At 41.2% G+C, this 17,770-nt stretch overlaps 1 protein-coding gene across 2 annotated transcripts in view; it reads left to right on the top strand.

The window, feature by feature from the left end:
* VOPP1 (VOPP1 WW domain binding protein) overlaps positions 1-17,770 on the top strand; it is a 64,368-nt gene that overhangs the window by 34,532 nt on the left and 12,066 nt on the right. For both annotated transcript variants that reach the window (XM_051799441.1, XM_051799442.1), the window contains one exon: positions 8,353-8,411. In XM_051799441.1, coding sequence (XP_051655401.1) covers positions 8,353-8,411 — 59 coding nt within the window. The remainder of the gene's footprint in view (positions 1-8,352; positions 8,412-17,770) is intronic.

Genomic DNA, 17,770 nt, shown 5'->3' with positions numbered 1-17,770 from the left:
TTAACAAATATCTCAGAATGCAGAAAAGGGAAAAGTCTTAGTTGAATAAAAAAATATTTTGTTTTCCAATATCTTCTCATAAGAAGAATCTGAGGAAGGTGTGCATCCCTGAATTAAATGTCAAGAATGAAAAATAAGGGTATTAGGGAGGGGAGCAAGAGTTGCTGTGATTATGCAGCTGCGCTCTGTCCTGTCAGCTTGTGCTCTCTCTCTGTGGAACAAACGAGCTCATGGGGGATGCATAACCTCAACAGAACAAAGCCCAGGAACTCCCGAAGCAACTGCCCTGTGTCCTGGTGACCATCAAAGAAATCTATTTTCCTGCAGCCTTTGATGGGCTGTCATAGCTTAACTAATTGGCATCTGTAGCACAATGCTGTTAAGTGCCTTGATCTTGTCTGCGCTGCAAATGACTAAGAAAATTGAGTTCTGAATTCATCTTCTTTTGGTTAGTCTCTTTGCTTTGCTTTTATTATTATGGGAGATGAAAAACAGCCCCTGAGGATTTAAGTACTAGGTAATTTAAAGGCTGTTTTCATTCTTGGGATGCTAAAGTGGAAGAATGAAATGCATGTAGGAAACTGGCAAATTTGCCAGTTCAGCATGGACTGAAGGGAATGAATGCTGGCATGGGATTAGATAAAAATGTGGAAAACCCAAATCTAGACTTTGCCCTTAATAGTACTATAGATAGCATCAGTTCCTGTGAGTAGTAAGTTTCCACTGAGGGTTGAGGCTGGAGATGAACCAAGCTTCCAGTTCTTAGTCAAAGGAAAGCAAGTTTGGTGTCCATGTTAATGCTGACATTGAAAGTTTATTAATGTTCATTAGAGGCTTAAAATTAAAACCATTGTATCACAAAATCATTTTAACTGAAAAAATTAGAATTAGTTTTGTTTCATTTTTTAGGAGATTGAAGGTGGAAATAGTGAATGTCCTCACTCTTGGCATGGTCTTCCTTTCAATTCCTGACAAATGATCCCTTCCCCCCATGCACCCTAATTTATAGGTTGTTTTACGAAGTGACTTATGACTTGCTCCGTAAAGAATGCAAATAATGGTAACCTTGGTTTTATTTTTCATGCACATATAAAAGGAAACAGAGTAATTGCAGAAGCTAAATTCAATTTTGGAGCTGTGGAACCTGCCCAGTACAATTTGGAATAGATCAACTGCTTCTGGTGGATTTGGGAAAATGTTACATCTGTTTCCTTGCAGTTGGAACAAAAACGTCTGCCACTTACCCCCTTGAAGCTCCAGTGGAATGTTGAGTCTTTTTTGCTTTTCTTGGGTGAAAATGCATTCAATATGTGGCATACCTCATACTTTCTTGCAGGTCTTATATTAGAACTTTCAATGTAAGGTCAATTCCACCAGGAAGGTTTAACTACCCCTCCACTCCCGCAGCTTTTATGTTTGTGCAAATATTGCTGAGTTTGTGGGTACAGAAATAAGAAGGTAAAGCAACTCCTAACCTTCTCTGGTACTGAGGATCTCTTGGCGCTTCATAAGCATCTGACTTGACATTCTGATGGAGATCCAAGCTGAATATTTCACATAACTGTGACAACTATCATAAGTGCATTTTCCAAACAGTTTGAAAAAGGTTGAGTACAGTTTTTCCATCCAAGGCAGTCAATGTTTGTTTGAGTTGTTAGCAAGTAGAATATGAGTCAGCAGTGTGCCCTGGAAGCCAGGAGGGCCAGCCATGTCTTTGGGTGCATCAAAGACAGCCTCACCAGCCAGTCCAGGGAGGTTATTGTCCCACTCTATTCTGCAATGGTGTGGCTCCACCTTGAGTCCTGTGTGCAGTTTTGGGCGCCACAGTATAAGAAGGACATAAAATTATTAGAGTGTGTCAAGAGAAGGGTGACTGAGGTGGTGAAAGGCCTTGAGGGCAAGACTTATGAGGAGTGGCTGAGGTCACTTGGTTTGCTGAGACTGGAGAACAGAAGGCTGAGTGGTGATCTCATTGAAGTCTGTAACTTCCTCAAGAGGAGTAGTGGATGGGCAGGTGCTGATCTCTCTCATGACGAGCAGTAAGACATGAGGAGATGGAATGAAGCTGTGACAGGGGAAGTTCAAATTGGATAGCAGGAAAAGGTTCTTCACTGAGAGGGTCGCTGGTCACTGGAACAGCCTCCTCAGGGAGTGGTCATGACACTAAGCCTGAGAGAGTTCAAGGAGCATCTGGATGATGCTCTTAGCCATATGGTTTAGAGTTAGATAATCCTGTGAGGAACAGGGACTTGGACAGAATGATCCTTATAGGGTCCTTCCAAGTTGAGATATTCTGTGATTCTGATAGTTGTGCTTATCGGTTTCTCATATTATTTATTGCTCACACATGTGAAGAGACAATTAGTAGGTGCGACTGCTGAGAACTGAAAGAGGACTGAGAAGTGAGTGAGGTGATATGGGTAAGGTGTTACCCAGACGATTTGTCCCACGGGAGCGCGGTACAGCCGGGCGGGTGGTGCGGAGGGTGCTGTCCGCGGTGCTGAGGGCGCGGCAGAGACCGGGGGGTGCTGACCCCGCACCCTCCGTGTCGTGGACTCCGAAAAATAAGGATCTCTTGCTTTGCCTTTTATTTCTTCCTTTTTTCCTCTTTTGGATACGGATGAAAGAATTTTATTCAGTTGAAATTGTGTTGTTCTAGGACTGAAGTGCACTTGCAATTTGCTGCATAATGGCAAAAAAAAAAAAATAATTAACAAAATAAATGAGTCGGGTTCCTGAAATGAAGTTGCATACAAGGGATATTTGTATTCCTTTTGTGGGAAGGGTTAATAGATCGAAATGTGAAATAATGCTTTGTGATGGGAAGCTATCTAATGCTAAAGCCACATTAATTCTAAATAAAAATATGATGATTAATGCATATGCACTGAGCAGCACAAGAAGTAATAAGAATTAGCTGCTTGGGCTGGAATGTTTTACTGTTGCAAAATGCACACTGATTAATTCAAGGTGGAAAAGTTGTTACTTTTAAGAATCCTATATGAGAAATATTCCCTTCTTTCTTAGAGAATAGGCAAAAAGTCTAACCAAAACCAACTCCTTCTGAAATATATGAAAATAATTCCTTATACTGTGAGTTATATGACTTTGTAATCTTGGTGTTGATGAAACAGGTGTATAACTGAAATAGTATTTGTTCTTTTTATTGTTAAAAGGGAGGGAAAGCTTGGTAGAGAATAGGCATCCTTTTATACAAGAGCATCCTTCTGTTTCCTTGTTACCTCAGTAAATAAAAATACCTTAACATAATCTTGGGTTTTAGTGAGAGTTGCTTCTGTCTTTTGTGGCAAGAGTATAAGTAGAAATGACTGGTAACACTCACTGGCTTGTGAGCTCTGTTTCTTAGAATAGTTTTGCAGATGGGCTACTTTCAGCTGTGAGCATCAACAGGGAAGAAGTAGGAATTAATTTGATGCTTCCACCTCTTGCCTAGGCACTGAAAGGGATAGTGTTCTGAAAACTGATGCAATTTTAAAGATCAGATCCTGTAAAACATTGTGATTCCTAGCCAATAATGTGCCTTCTGGAACTGCTTATTTAGTGTGGAGTTGCACTGCAGACTTTCCCATTCTTTTGTCTGGGCTTCATCGAGTATTTGCCAGATGCAGTAACCAATAAAACTGGGAAAGATCTGAGTTCTGCAAGAGGCCTTCTATAACAGAGGCAGCAGGTACAGACATATTGTTTCTCACCATATGGCTCCACAGGATCTGAGAAAGGTGTTGTCCTTCCCATTTCCTCAATTACTAGTTTGATCTAGCTGTATGGAAGACAGAGTTTTGGCTCTGTGTTGGAGTAGGATTATGTGATGCTCAGAAACAATAAGGTCTTGTTTAATGTTGTATATACTTCTAACTCCTTCCTATTTATGTGTGTATTAGTCCTACCAGGGCCCCAGAGGCTGTAGCCACAAGAATGACATTTGGATCAACTTGCACACTACTAATATATAGTGTATACCCAGCTAAGTGGGATGTAACAAAACAGGTCATCTCAGAATACCAGGAACTATTTCCATCATGTCAGTATAGCAGGTCACTGTTAAATACCTGCTTTTTTCTTTCTGAATCTACCTACTTGCATCCTTATAACTGTAATACATAATGGAAAAGAAAGAGGCTTGCTCTCAGTTGCTGATAACTGACAGGGTTTTATTGACCTTGTGATTGATAGCAGACCCGTGTCTCCTAAGAATCTGTTTGAGCAGATGTCACAAACTCTCTCTGAATGTCTCTTCAGCATACAGATTGCAGTTGCCCTCCCCCTGCCCTCCACAAACAGGGCTGTCCATGGCAGGCTGCTTTTTCATTGGTGCCTATAACAAAAATGTACTGTACTCATACTGGGAAGTATTTACTGTTTGCATATGGAGCTTTAATTGCTTTTGCTTTTTTGTTATTAATTCAAACCTCCAATAAAAGCACTAAGTGTGAATCCACTGCTCCCTTGATTGCAAAGAGTAATTAATTGGTCAGATCTATTTTCTTTTTGTTGTCCTGTGGACTGAGAGATAATGATGTGCAATGGGGAGGACATTCCTGCTACAGATAGTATTTCTGCAAATCCTGCAAAGCATAGCTAATGATCTGTGGAGTACCATCCAACATTCAGTGAGCAGGCTGCCTGCCTGCTCTGTCGTCCCCCACACCATGTGCATACATATGCATTTGTGTTCTGTATTTTATGGTGTGATCAAAACCAGTCTTTGGTTAACGTTTTAGTAACTCCTATTTCTCATTGTTCTTACTTGCAGCAGTAACATTTGCAATTTCGATCTGTGGCAAGAAGCACATTTCCTTTCTTAAAGGAAATCTGAAATAATTTAGAGGCCACAGAAAAGGGTGGCTTGCAACTCGCATTGCTGCAGTCTTGCAAACAGTCTACAAGACAGATGCTGATTTATTTAAAATCAAACAAACAAAAAAAAATGAGGCTTGTGTTTTTTCTTTCCAGATATGCAAACTTAAGGAATGTATTCAAGCATCTGGCTAATTCGCATACCATTAATTCTCTAAAGAATACATATGAACACCCAATTAGACCTGCATCATTTATTTAAAAAATGAATGTAGTCTTGTATTTATATTTTATAGCTGTGCCAAATTGCTAAAGGACATAGAAGGAAGAATTTTATAAGCAAAATTTGCAGAACCCTTTGCCTAGAAAAGTTGAAAGTATCAGCAAGACTGTACCTGAGCTTAGTTTAAAAACCATTGACGTACTATTTTGCTAGTAGTGAATGGGTTAGTGGTTTTTTAAATACAGGAATGAATGCTTGTTAGGAACTGAGATACAGCCTGTCTTTGTACTGGAGCTAGCAAAGGGGGCACCGATCCTGATGTCTGAGGTCCTATCGTATTGCAGTAATATAACTACTCTTCCCTTTGCATCTGTTTTGTCGGCTGCAGTGAGTTCCTGCCAGCTGTGGTTTCTTGAGGTTTTAATAGTCTAAAACAATTATAAGGATGTGACTCTCCAAAGGCTGAGAGCCTGGTGCTGATGGCATATGTCTCCTCTCACTCTTGTATGGCTCTCCACCAGCTCAGCTATGAGGCCAGTACCAGTCAGAAGAATAATTTAGGTCTTGGCAAGAGGCGGATTATCATAGCCTTTTCCAGAGGATGTGTGTGGGATGGGAAAAATTAATCTGTGCCCTGACCACCTTGTTCATCTCTCTGGTAACCTGAGTGCTAAAGACACTCAAATCCTTAGAGTCAATGACACTCTTGTCTTATTCTTAGCAGCAAATTCCTGTGAGGTCTGCTAACCAGCAGTAGAGACAGTGGTTAGTAGTCGCCTGCCTTATGTCAGGCTTTGCTGGAGTAAAGTTGCCATGGAGATCGGCAGGAGTTGAACTGAGCAGGGACCGCAGCAGTTCGCCCCATGCGTGTAAATCTGTTTGACATGTCATGTGTATCAGATTTGGCTCTGCTGCTCACAGTTGAAGTCCACTGGCTTTTTGTGCCCGATTTCCTTGTAGGAGAGCTGAACACAGTGCTATGAATACTGCCATAGCAGTGCCATAGCACTGTGATATTAAAAAAAGGTGGAATTGGGATTGGTGCCTGCTCTTCCAGAGCCAATATAAAAGCAAATTAGGGCACCAGAGGATGTTTAGGGCAAGTAGCTAAGCCCTGTAAAGTAGAACGAACTACCCCAAGCTGGAGCCTTTCTTAGGACAGTAGTAAAGGTATTGGCTGTCTGAAAAAGAGAATTGTTTAGAGGCAGAAACAGAAGTCCTATAACTTGGGAGATGTTGGAAGGAGGAATCTTTCCAACTCATTTTAGAACTTGTAAAGCAGATTAAAATATGGGGAAGATTGCTGAATATAAATATCTGCTTTACACTTGTAAAGGGTCCATGTGCTCAGAAACATTGCTGGGAAAACATCAATTAAAATGCTTGGGACTGACAAAGGCTTTAAGGCTGTTGAGGTAAATGGTGACTCATATTGACTGAGAAGTAGGAATGAAAAAACACTTAATGGCCTACACCCCAAGCTGTACTCTGGAAAGAGACTTCCCAAGGAGTTGACCTGCAGGCACTGGGATTTTAGCCAATGCCTGCTGATCTACAGCCTCCAAAGGTGAAGAGCCAAAGTATTTTTCAGTGATTTAGCAGCACGCCTGCTGCGTTTACAATGCTTGTATGTTTCCAGGGTGTTATAGAGAGAAACTTGACATATTTCTAATTTTAGAATATGAGAAAACAGCCATCTAGTGAAAATACTTTGAAGGAGGGGTTAAAAATTTGGAAACCTCGAAACAGGAAGAGCGGGGGAGGGGGGAATAGGGCAAATGCAAAGATGGATCTTTGAACACCACTTTCTCCAGCAGAAACTATGGAGCCCTCCAGAATATGCTGCCTGGACTGTGGCGTCAATTTGAGAGGGGAACAAGGCTTCTGTTGTGCTTATCCTGAGGAAAAAACTCTGGTTCTTTCAGAAGAAACTAAAGCTTGTGCATCTCGAAGACCAGTGTGAGCTTGTTGTATTAATGGAAAAAGGCCTGATCGCATGCATCAAAAGCATCTTCCCCCTCTTCCTCCTCCCCCCTATCTCTTGTACCACTCTTAACAATTTAATCCATAGCAGTTTGTCTTCATGGGTTGTAATTGATCTGTCTGTGATTTAGCTCATCAGATGCTCATTAAAGAGCTTGCAGCCTTTTTTATTCATGAGGAGTGAGAGTCAGGGATCTTAAAACACTTTGTCTTTGTCTTAACTGGATTCATTTAGTATTCTGGGATTTGGGGAGGCTAATAAACTAATACGAGCTATTATTTAAAGGTGAGCTGCCAAGTGAACATGAAGAATGATCCAAGCACTGCCAGCATGCTGAGCACTCTCCAGCAGTGGGTGTCAGGTGGGAGCAGCAGAGGGAATCATTGCTAAAACCTCAGCAAGATATTCTCACTGCTCTGTGGCGGGTGCCCCACAATGCCCTGCCTGTATGCAATTGGGGAATGCAACTTGCAGTGGAGCTCCTGGAGCTATGTCTGCAATGAATGTGGCATTTCATGCTAGGGGTACCAGCAGGATGCACAGAAATATTTTGTACTTTGTAGAGTTTGTGCTTGACATCTGGTTTTCTTTCTCAAGCGCCGCTATTGTTCCGAGCTGCAGTCTGTACTCTGGCAGTGCCCCTAACGATGTGTGCTTCCCACGTACCCGGCACACACATGCTGAGAAAATGCCTGTCGCCATCCTTTAGCAAGGATACACTGACAATCTGCAAAAAGGAACAATACCCCTGGGCTGCAGAAAGCGGTTTCCTTTCCCCAGTACTTTAATGAACACTTGAGATATTTCTAGGCTGTAGGAAGAGGAGGTGGGATAGATGGTTCTTCTTTCTGCTCCTTTCTGAGCCTGGCTCTGCATGCCAGACACTTCCAAAAAGATGAATAATTCCCTACAATTATTGTATTTACTGTGTAGTCATAGGCATAGTGTCATCAAATTGCTTATGCCTTAGAGTTCTCTTAAGTGACTGTAATCACAAGTGGGCTTTTATGTTGTCTATGACCTTTTAAGGCAGGGAACATATGCAGCTGGATCCTGTGCCTGCGCCGAATGTACTGACATTGTTTGTGAACCATGGGAAGCTGTGAGGCTCCCCAGACAAAGCCCTGCATGAGGGATCTGAACCTTGGCAGGACACGGTGCCATTTATTTCCCAGTCACTGTGTGTATCAGGATTGGGAAAGCTTTGGGAATATAAACCTTTCCTAACTGCTCAGAGTCACAGTATTTATAAATACTCTAAGCTTGTGTTTATAATTGTATGTTATTCTGTGCAAATACTAATACCATATTTGTTCTTTCTTTGTAGTGTACAGAGGCCAAAAAGCATTGCTGGTACTTTGAAGGATTATATCCTACATATTATATGTAAGTAATCATCACTTTCCTTGTTCAAGAGAGAATTAGATTCCGTAGGCTCTTAGACTGTTGTTCTTTCGCTAATTGTACTTCTTCCATAACTTCTTTGAGACTTCTGTAATAAAAATGAAGCTGCAATAAACTTCCATTTCCCTCCTTCTCTATGACCCATCTCTTTCCCTTTCTCCTTATTAAAAGAAGCGTACAGATTCATTTTGCCACACACCCCAGGTGACCTTTCCAATTGAAAACAAAACTCAGGTCCTTAAAAAGCTCTTATTTCAGAACACTGAAAGGAAACAGAAGTAGAGCTGTGTGAGGACAGTTCTCCCTTTGTTAGGAACAAGGACAGGTAATCAGACAGAATACCAAGAATGCTTTGAAAGTAACTTTGTTCCTCTGCTAATGCTGTTGTTTAATTTAGGGAGTTGAGATGATTTGTTATCCGTAGCATAACTGTCCTTTTGATGAGTGATGTCTACATTCACATAAGGCTTGGTTGTGAACCAAATGTAAATGACCTGTGGGTGTATGATTGAGGATCTCTCTAAACTGCAGTTTTCTGTTTCATATTGCCCACAGAAGAACAAAAAGGGGGGGGGGGGGAATATGTGGGTGGGAGGTACATTCCATGTGGATTTCAGGGCAGAAAGGAGATAAATGTGGTAAATTTTGTCCCCAGGTTGTATAACTTTATAATTGCAAACACTTGTAAACACAGGTTTAAAAAAATAAAAACAAAATGGGGTGGAAGAATAGGCAGCAGCATTAGGTTGTCTGTTCCCTGAGCAAGCTCTTCCTTGCTGAAGGATTGGAAAATACTGTAATCCTTATGCTACCCAAGAACTTTCCTCCCTTTTCTTCTCCACCTCCACTTCATCTGCCAGAAGCGGGAGAGAAATGCTAGACAAAAAGCAGTGAGGAAGCTAGGCAAGAAACAAAGCTCACTGAAAGAATGAAACACTGTATGACTTAATCATCCATAATCCTGGATATTAACTGCTTAGGAAGTGTTTGTGCCTAGAACTCACTGTATTTTTTTCAGGTGACTGAAATGTGGAGAATTACTCATAAATGATTGGCCAGAACAGATGGGGGAATTTAAATAAGAGAATTTTCTTTGCATGCTAATAACAACAGGACTTTGGTTCCACCTACATTTTATTCTGTTTTGCTGCAATGTGGGAAAGAAGCTGAAATGTTATGAAATTATGAAAATCCCACTGTACCTTAACATTCAGAATTGTGTTATTCATCGTCACCTTGGTGTTCTGCTTATGTTTCTGCCCACATACTTTCACAGCCAGTGTTTGTCTCCCTTGGCAATGCTTAGGTATTGGGTGTTAGTTCAGACCGTTTGTGCCCCAGGTGAATACATACAGAGTCATGCAAAAGGAAGGAGTAAAAAAAAAGTCCTGTTGTACATTGGCAATGTCAGGTCAATCAGAAGACTGTTCTTGTGTGTTTTTGTGGTAATTACTGCAGCACCATGTTATCTGAATCACTGCATAAAAGTGTTGTGATTTCCAGTCTCCTGCACAGTGTAAGTAAATGGAAAAAGGAAAGGGAAAGGGGTGGGATGTGTGTGCTAGGTGATTGTTTAGATGGTGATGAGTGTCATGTTAATGCTGTTGTTGTTGTGATTATGAGTTTAAGGGGAAAGAAGAAACACTAAGGAAGGACAATAAGGATTTGGGTATGGTAAAGCTGAGAGGATAGATAATGTATGACAAGTGAAGAAATTTGGAAAGGAGGGGAGAGAGGGTATTTGAGGGCATTGCAGCCCAGTAGGTTTAAAGGGGGCATGATCAAAACAATAGGAAGGTCATTTAGATCTTCAGTGCCTGAGGTTTCCTACTTTGTTACTTATGCAATTTCAATTTCTGTTGTCTAGGATCCCCAGCTGCTTCCTACCTGAGCTGTCTTTTCACACCTATAGGGTGGAGAAGAGGCGCAACACCAATCTCAATATCTTAGGGTGAAGCCCCATTACTTCAGCAGTTGTTTGACCCTTCACTGAGTTAATTCAATTTGCTAATCCCACAGAAAGTTGCTCATTTTAGCACATTCGAGTCAGTGTTGAATCAGCACGGTATAGTTTTTGGCAAACACTGGTGAAATGGGAGGAAGGGAGTATTCTGCATATTATGGGGGAGGAGGCATGAATAGCTTTGTCTTCATTAGCATATGGTTATATGTTAAATCATCTGGAGGCATAATATGTAACTTTATCCTGAGAGTGCCTCCTCTGTGCAAATCTATATCTGGAATGTGCTATAGTGAAATGGGTTTTATTTTATCTTACACTTTCTGTAGCAACAGTCCATAAGAAGCAGATATATTTAGTTAAATGATTTTGCACTAGGTTCCATTCCTTTCCGTCGCTGGTTTTCTGATAGAACTTTTTATCTACCCAGTTAACATATGTAGTCTTTCCTTTGGTCTTGAGACTATTTTTGAAGACTTACGAAACCCAGCAACCCTTTTTAATAATTTCCCAGTGATTTCAGTCCAGTGCTGGCACTATGTAACATCTCTCATGAAGACAGTTTGTATTATAATGAAAAAGTTGGCACGTCAGCTCAGAAATGCCAAATCCTCTGTCAATTCACAAATGTTGTGTGGAGTGCTGGGAGTGAGGTATACCTGGACTGGCGTGTCTGCATGCCTTATCACTTCTGGGTAGGCACATCCTCCTAGAGGCTGCCTCTTTTTAAATTACCCAGAGTAATAGAAATCCAGTGGACCGTCACATAAAATGGTGGTTTGCTTTTATCAGAAGTTTAAAGGCAAGATAGCTGAGTTAATCTTTCCTGTAAAGGCTTTGCTTGAGCCATCCAAAGACAGAGATAAAAATGTGTCTGCTAAGCAAGAGGAACATGGGATAAGAAATCAGTGTGCCAAAATAAGTGTTCTGGAAATTCAGCTAGATTTGAGGGGAGGGAGGTAAAAGTTGCAGTGATATGACTGTTCTTTCGGAGCTTAAGTTTTGTTTTTTGTGGGTTTTTTTTGGTTTTTTTTTTAGTTTTTTAGTCAATCTGTCTTTCAGTGTAATTATTTAAAAAAGGAAAATCTGTTAGAGATGTTGCTCAAAACTTTCTTAAAACACGTTGGTTATGCTTTCTGTCTTAACAGCTAGGGTAATGGTTGAAGATCGCAATTACAGAACTGATACATCTTTCTGTCCAAATATCTAATAGCATTAGTACCTTTTAAAAATTATTTTTCAACTGGACATAATTGTTCTATCCTTCATATGTCATCAGTAAGCTTTAATTTAAATCAAACATACTTCTTCCAAGTAGAATTCCATTTCTTAAGACTCGACTGAGGATTTGATAATTTTTCCAAACTTTTCTTCCTCTCCTGTGTTATTCAGGTTATTCAGAACCAGAAATGAACATGGAAAGCTTAGTAGGAATCTGAGAGTCATACATTAGTCTTATACTGTTAATACAGAGAATTTCCAAGACTGCTCATAACTTACTTCACTAACCAAAGTAATCATTTCTCCATATCCTAGTTCCGTGAGTTACAAGAGATTGTTGCCAGTTAGATACTTTTCTCCTGTTTCAGCAAAATGTTTATTATATGGCCTGGAAAAATAAATAAACAAATATAAGGAGGAGAAAGGAATTAGCTATTGGAGTCTAACTCTTATCCTTTGGAAAAGCAGGGACCTGACTTATTCCTGACTTTGCTTAAAGAATTAGATAGTATATCTCCTTGTGTGGATGTAGAGAAAGCAATTCAGAAAGCTACCTCAAAAGACTCGACTCTGATGCTCTACAAGGATCCTTGTTCTACTCTCATTTAAGTAAGCCAGCTCAGCCTTATTCTGGATGTGTTGATAGTTGGCAGAAGAAATGGTCAAGGTACTTCTCTTTCATGACAATAATCTGAATAGTAACATAATGAATGCATTAAATGGCAAACCCACCTCTTCCGTATGCAGATGCCAGCAGCGCTTAAGATAATCCAGATGTTTTTTCCAATTCTGAACTGGGAATGAATAGGAGAGAGAAGGCTGCCTTACATTTTGGTGATGAGGAGTAGTTTGACTAGAATGACTGTGAATGTCCCCCTCATTGCAGGGTGAAATATGTTCCCTGGTATGACTGATCAATCTCATAGGTCTCTTCTGTTTATTTTTTCTTCAGTTGAGTCAGAATCACAGGATATTCTGAGTTGGAAGGGACCCACAAGGATCATTGAGTCCAACTCTTAAGTGAATGCCAGTTGTTAGCTGCCATCACATCTGGGCTTTTAATGAGGTGATGAATTCCAGATGCTAGAACCTGTGTGTTTCTAATCCTCTCCTTGCCGGACGTTATGGCAGGTTTATAAGGCAGCACAAATTTTTTTGAGTATGAATGATAAGCATGTGTCCACAGCAATAGAAATATCATGGCTGATGTCACTGGATCACTGAAGTAGTCACCCATAGGGTGACTGACTTAGAGTTTTGATATTACCCAGTGTTGAGTTAACATTATTTCAGCTCCTGAATAATCCTGTTGGATTATTGTGTATTATGCTTTTAAAAAATGTGATATTCCAAGAGAAGTAGTGAGGAAAACAGATTAGAAGATTAGGAAACAGAATAACTCAGGTGGGAAGGTTCTTGGGAGACATTGAGTCCAACAACCTGCTCAGTGCAGGGTCAGCCGTGAGGTCAGACCAGGTGGCTTAGGACTTTACCTAGTTAGGTCTTGAGAAAACTCCAAGGAAGAAGATGGCACAACCTCTCTGTGCAACGTGCTCTGCTGCCTAGCTGTCCTCTTTGTGGATAAATTTCTTCACATACCTAGGCTGAACAAGCCCAAGTCTGTCACTCTCTCCTCACAGGGCAAATACCACAGCCCCTGTCTATCTTGGTGGCCTTTTGCTGAGCTCATTCCAGTTTTATTCTTTTTACTGTAGATGGCAAAACAAAATGTGGTGTTTTACATATGGTCCAACAAGTGCTCGCAAAAGATAATAGTTACTTCCCTTGATCCACTGGCTAGGCTTCTGTTGACACAGCCCAGGATGCTGGCTCATGCTACACTGCTGGCTCATGTTGACTTGCTGTCTACCATGACCCCTGGTGCCTTTTCAGCAGAGCTGCTCCACAGCTAGCAAGATCTTAATTCTTCCCACAGGAAAGACTTTTCATTTCTTTTTGTTCAAATTTCATGAGGTTCCTGTAAGGCCATTCTTCCAACCAGTCTAGACTTTGGCAGCCCTGCTCTTGAACTCATTGAGTAATCCCCAGTTTGGTGCAATCTCCAAACTTGATGAGAGTACTCTGTCACCAATTCCAGCAACATGCTTATCTACAGGACCGATCCAGACCTCTGTGGTACTACCAGCATTTATTTCATACTCTTTAGGAAGAGTGTATGTCTACTGCCCTCTGAGCCTCACCATCCAGCCAGGGGCTTTTTGTTTGGTCGTTTTCTTTTTAACCCATGTAGCTGTTCACCTGTCCAGACTGTAAGGTCTGAACTTGATTACAAGAATATTGAGAGAGACAGTATGGAAAACATTTCTGAAGTTGAAGTAAATGACATTTACTGTTCTCCAGCTTGTCCACAGATACCATCTACTGCAAGTGTGGTGATAGAAGCTCTTCTTGCTGGACTTGGTGTCCCTTGCAGCTGATAGTTGTAAGTGAGGTTCAGCTTTCCTAGCATCACACCTACTTGTATGTGTGATGATTTCTAAATGCCTCCTTGGTAGCCTGTACCCGTTCCACCTCCTGAATACTGACTTTTTGCATTGGAGCTCAGCCATGGGTTCCTTGTCTAAGTATGTTTTTACTTATCAAAGGTGTGCTGTGAAAGAAACGTGCACATTCCAGGAAGAAACATGCACGTTTTCTCTTGAAGACTGTTAACCATTGCTTTGGTAATTATGTGAAGAACAGAATGAGCACAGGGGAATGCCATCTTGTAATGTCTAATTCTTATCCAAAGCAGGACCTGAATTAATGTTGAAAACATGTGAAGGTGAAAGTGCTGTATTTTTAGGCTAATATGTTTCTGCCATAGAAATCAGTTTACTACATACAGCAGACAACTGTACAGCACATGTACACATTTATGTTGATTAAATCTGTTTAATTTTTCATTTAGAGTTAGTATAGGAACATTAATGTAAATCTCACAAGTTAATGCTTGCTAATACTCTTCATGTTTAAAGCATGTTCCTACCATGCATGGGAAGAGTCAGTTATTTTCCTGATTGTGGAAAATACTGAATATATTCTGTTTGTGGTTTTTCATGGTTTTTGAACTTAATTTCTTGTGCATTTCCACATGCCTCTCTTAACTTTGCAGGTTAAGTTTTGTTGTATTTATCACACTGTCATATTCATCTGGCTTTCCAATGTAAGCCCTTATGTTCTTGGTGGTCAGTCCATAATAATAATTATCAAGAACCTGCAAATGTTCCAGATAAAAGCATTAAAAAAGCGATTTTTCTCTTGCTATTACTCAAATAGCTTAGAGGGCACTTCTATCAGTGTGTGTAGAAGAGCCTGGGAACTCCCAGTCCCCTCCCAAACTGTAGATACCTGGTGTGTTGCATGATGGTAGCTACTTTCTGTGCTCTACATCCTGTTATGTTTACTGCTTTTAATTAAATTGGCTTTCCTGATGTCAGACTTAGCCTTTCCTTTCGCAATTACAGCTGCATGAAGTGTCAGCAGGTGTGTGCTTAGGGCAGTAATATAGCCGCTGATTTATTCTTCCATTTGATTTGAAGCCAGCAAGGAGGAGAGAGACAGGAGGCAGTGTAATAGTTCTGCACACTTCCAGGCACCTTGAATGTCTGAGGCTATACAGAAACGGAGACCTGGATTCAGGCCAGGGCCACCAATTTAGCAGCAAGCAGCCACAGGGAAGGCCTGTTCGCATATGTGGTTCAGTGCAAGAACTAAGTGCGCAGTTTGTGTGGTGAAGGAAGACAGCAGTAATTGTCAGACCATCTGTATAAAAAGGCAACAGAAACCGACCACCATTGCTCGGTTCTATGTGGCCTTAAACAATAACAGTACAAAACATCACAACTGGCTTCAGTAGTCAGTGCCCTTAAGGTGGTCTATTCCTTGCTTCAGATAAGGGACTAGATTCCCCTTGATTTTGATGCAGCTGTTGAGGTTGTAGTCCTGACTGCTGTAATCACCCAGCAGCTAGATGCCTTGCTGTGCACTTGAATTTCCTTCAATGGATCAGTTGTCTAAAGCACAATCTGGGGAGAATTAGGCTACCAAATTAACACCCAACTCATCTTGCTAGGAGCAAGTCCTGGGAAGGCGAGAGGGATTTAATATTACAGCCTTCACAGGCCATCAAGCAGATGACTGACCTAATTTGAGATTTAAAACTACGAATGATTTTGGAGTTGGGGACTGATGAGGCATAGGCAGCTTATTCTGAGAAAGGTGAAGAAAAAGAAAAAGAGGGCGGTGTCTCTGTCATCTAGTGGAGTACTCCTGTGAGATCAGACTCTCCTCTTGCTGAGGTGGAGTAGAGAACCCAGTCCCATCCCCTTCTCATTTCCAGAGGATGTGATAACCTCAGTTTTGACTTATCATGAGTGAGTCTCAGTTTCTCCTGTGGAGGCTCTTTGAAGTACTCACCAGATTATTATATCTTCCATGTCCCAGGCAAGAACCCTAATGAGAGGATGAGAATGAATTTCTTCTGGCTTCCTGTCAGCGGGACAGGAAGTTTTGTACCTGGTTTGACAGCAGGTGAGCAGCATCAAGGTGCATCTGACACCAAAGTCATCTTGAAGCTTTCTAACCCTTTCTAGGTAGGGAGGCCCTGAATTAAAATTTTGAAAGACTTGGTGGCACCTAACAGCTGATCATTAGTACCCCTATCCTTCTCTGTATTTGATCAGGCAGTGGTTTGGTGAAGGAAAAAATTATTTACTATGTGTTAGTGTCTTAAACTGAGGCAGACAGCAAATTCCTGGGTACCAATTACCCCCTGCCAGCAGACTGCTTATGATTTCCCAAAGCAGGGGTGAGATGCAGTAGGACTGCTCACCCACTGGGAGCAGCTTGAGATGTGAAGAACTAATTGTCTGCTTAATAAGGGGACCGATGATTAACTAGAAGTCCTCGTTCCTGTTGATATGAGAAATTTCCAATTCCACCTCCAGAAAATTCAAACTTGTCATACACATTATCTGTGGCTTACTTTTGTGAGAGCCTTAAGCTATGTTGTTTCTTTGCTTTGTTCTATGAAAGAAAAGCCTGCAGCCTATGTTGAAAACTGGCTAATTAAAGTTCTGTATACCAGTGGATAAAGCCCAAACCATGTCAGTTCTTGCTAGGTTCTACCACAAGGGGAGCAGAGAAAATTTCTTGATGGATATGTGCTGGCCAGAAAGCCATGTGGTGAGGCTTGCTGCCTTTACAGACAACAAACCCTCTGTAGGGTGGCTTTCCTCTTGGGGTCTGAGAAGAGAGGGCTGGGGTCATGGTAAGCTGTTGGGTAGCAGCAGATTGTGAGAAGGGTTGGTTTCATAGGAGCAGCTGAGCAAATACTTCCCATCCCATCAGAAGTGGGTGAGGATTTGCCATGTTCTGCTGAATTCTTGCACAGAGACAGTGTTTACAGGCTCGTCACCTAAAGAGTAATTGAGAAATAAGCTCTTTTTCAGGTGTTTCCTGCTCTTGTTTTTCATGTGTGTGTGAAGGATGGGAGCCAAGTATCCTGTCTCATTGGAGATTTTAATTGTGTCAAAGCAGACAGGACTCTAACCTGAGCAAATATTGTTTCTGTTGCATCTATTCTCTAGAAAAAAAATTACCTGACAGACCTTTTCTTCCTTTTTACCTTACATTTTCTTACGTGGTTACAGGCCGGGTGATTTATCGAGTATCTGGATAACTCTGTCTCTAGTGCTCTCCTGGGTACCAGCAGCAGTGTTTTTACTCTCAAGTACCGATGTGCCACTGAGGTCACAGTTGCATTCATCTATGAAGCAGTTATATTTATTATGATCTACTTATCCATTCACCAAAATCAGACCTGCATTTTACAAGGCACTGTTCTTGCATGCGCTGAGATCACCTTTGCCACGTATAAGAAAAGAAGTGCTTTTGGGTGCTGAGAACCTGTAACTGCAGGTGACCGTGGTGGAGTTGTGTCTCTGCTGAAATTTAAGCCATGTACATGCCAAGGAGACACAACCAACTGTAAGACCAAGGCTGGAAAGCAGATGTTGCCTATCACTCTGCTCCACTAGCCAAGGACCTTGCTTGTATTACTGCTCCTCAAAAGCTTAAGTGAATGCCAGTGGAAGAATGTGGCCTTTGTGTTGCAACATCTTTCTGGAGGGAGATTAAACCATTTTGGGACACTGAA

Source organism: Manacus candei, unplaced genomic scaffold, assembly GCF_025592945.1.
Source record: "Manacus candei isolate 608988 ecotype Guabito, Panama unplaced genomic scaffold, ASM2559294v1 h1tg000049l, whole genome shotgun sequence".
NCBI classification, from domain to species: domain Eukaryota; kingdom Metazoa; phylum Chordata; class Aves; order Passeriformes; family Pipridae; genus Manacus; species Manacus candei.
Note: the sequence above shows the minus strand (reverse complement) of the source record. Positions and strands in the feature narration are given on the sequence as shown.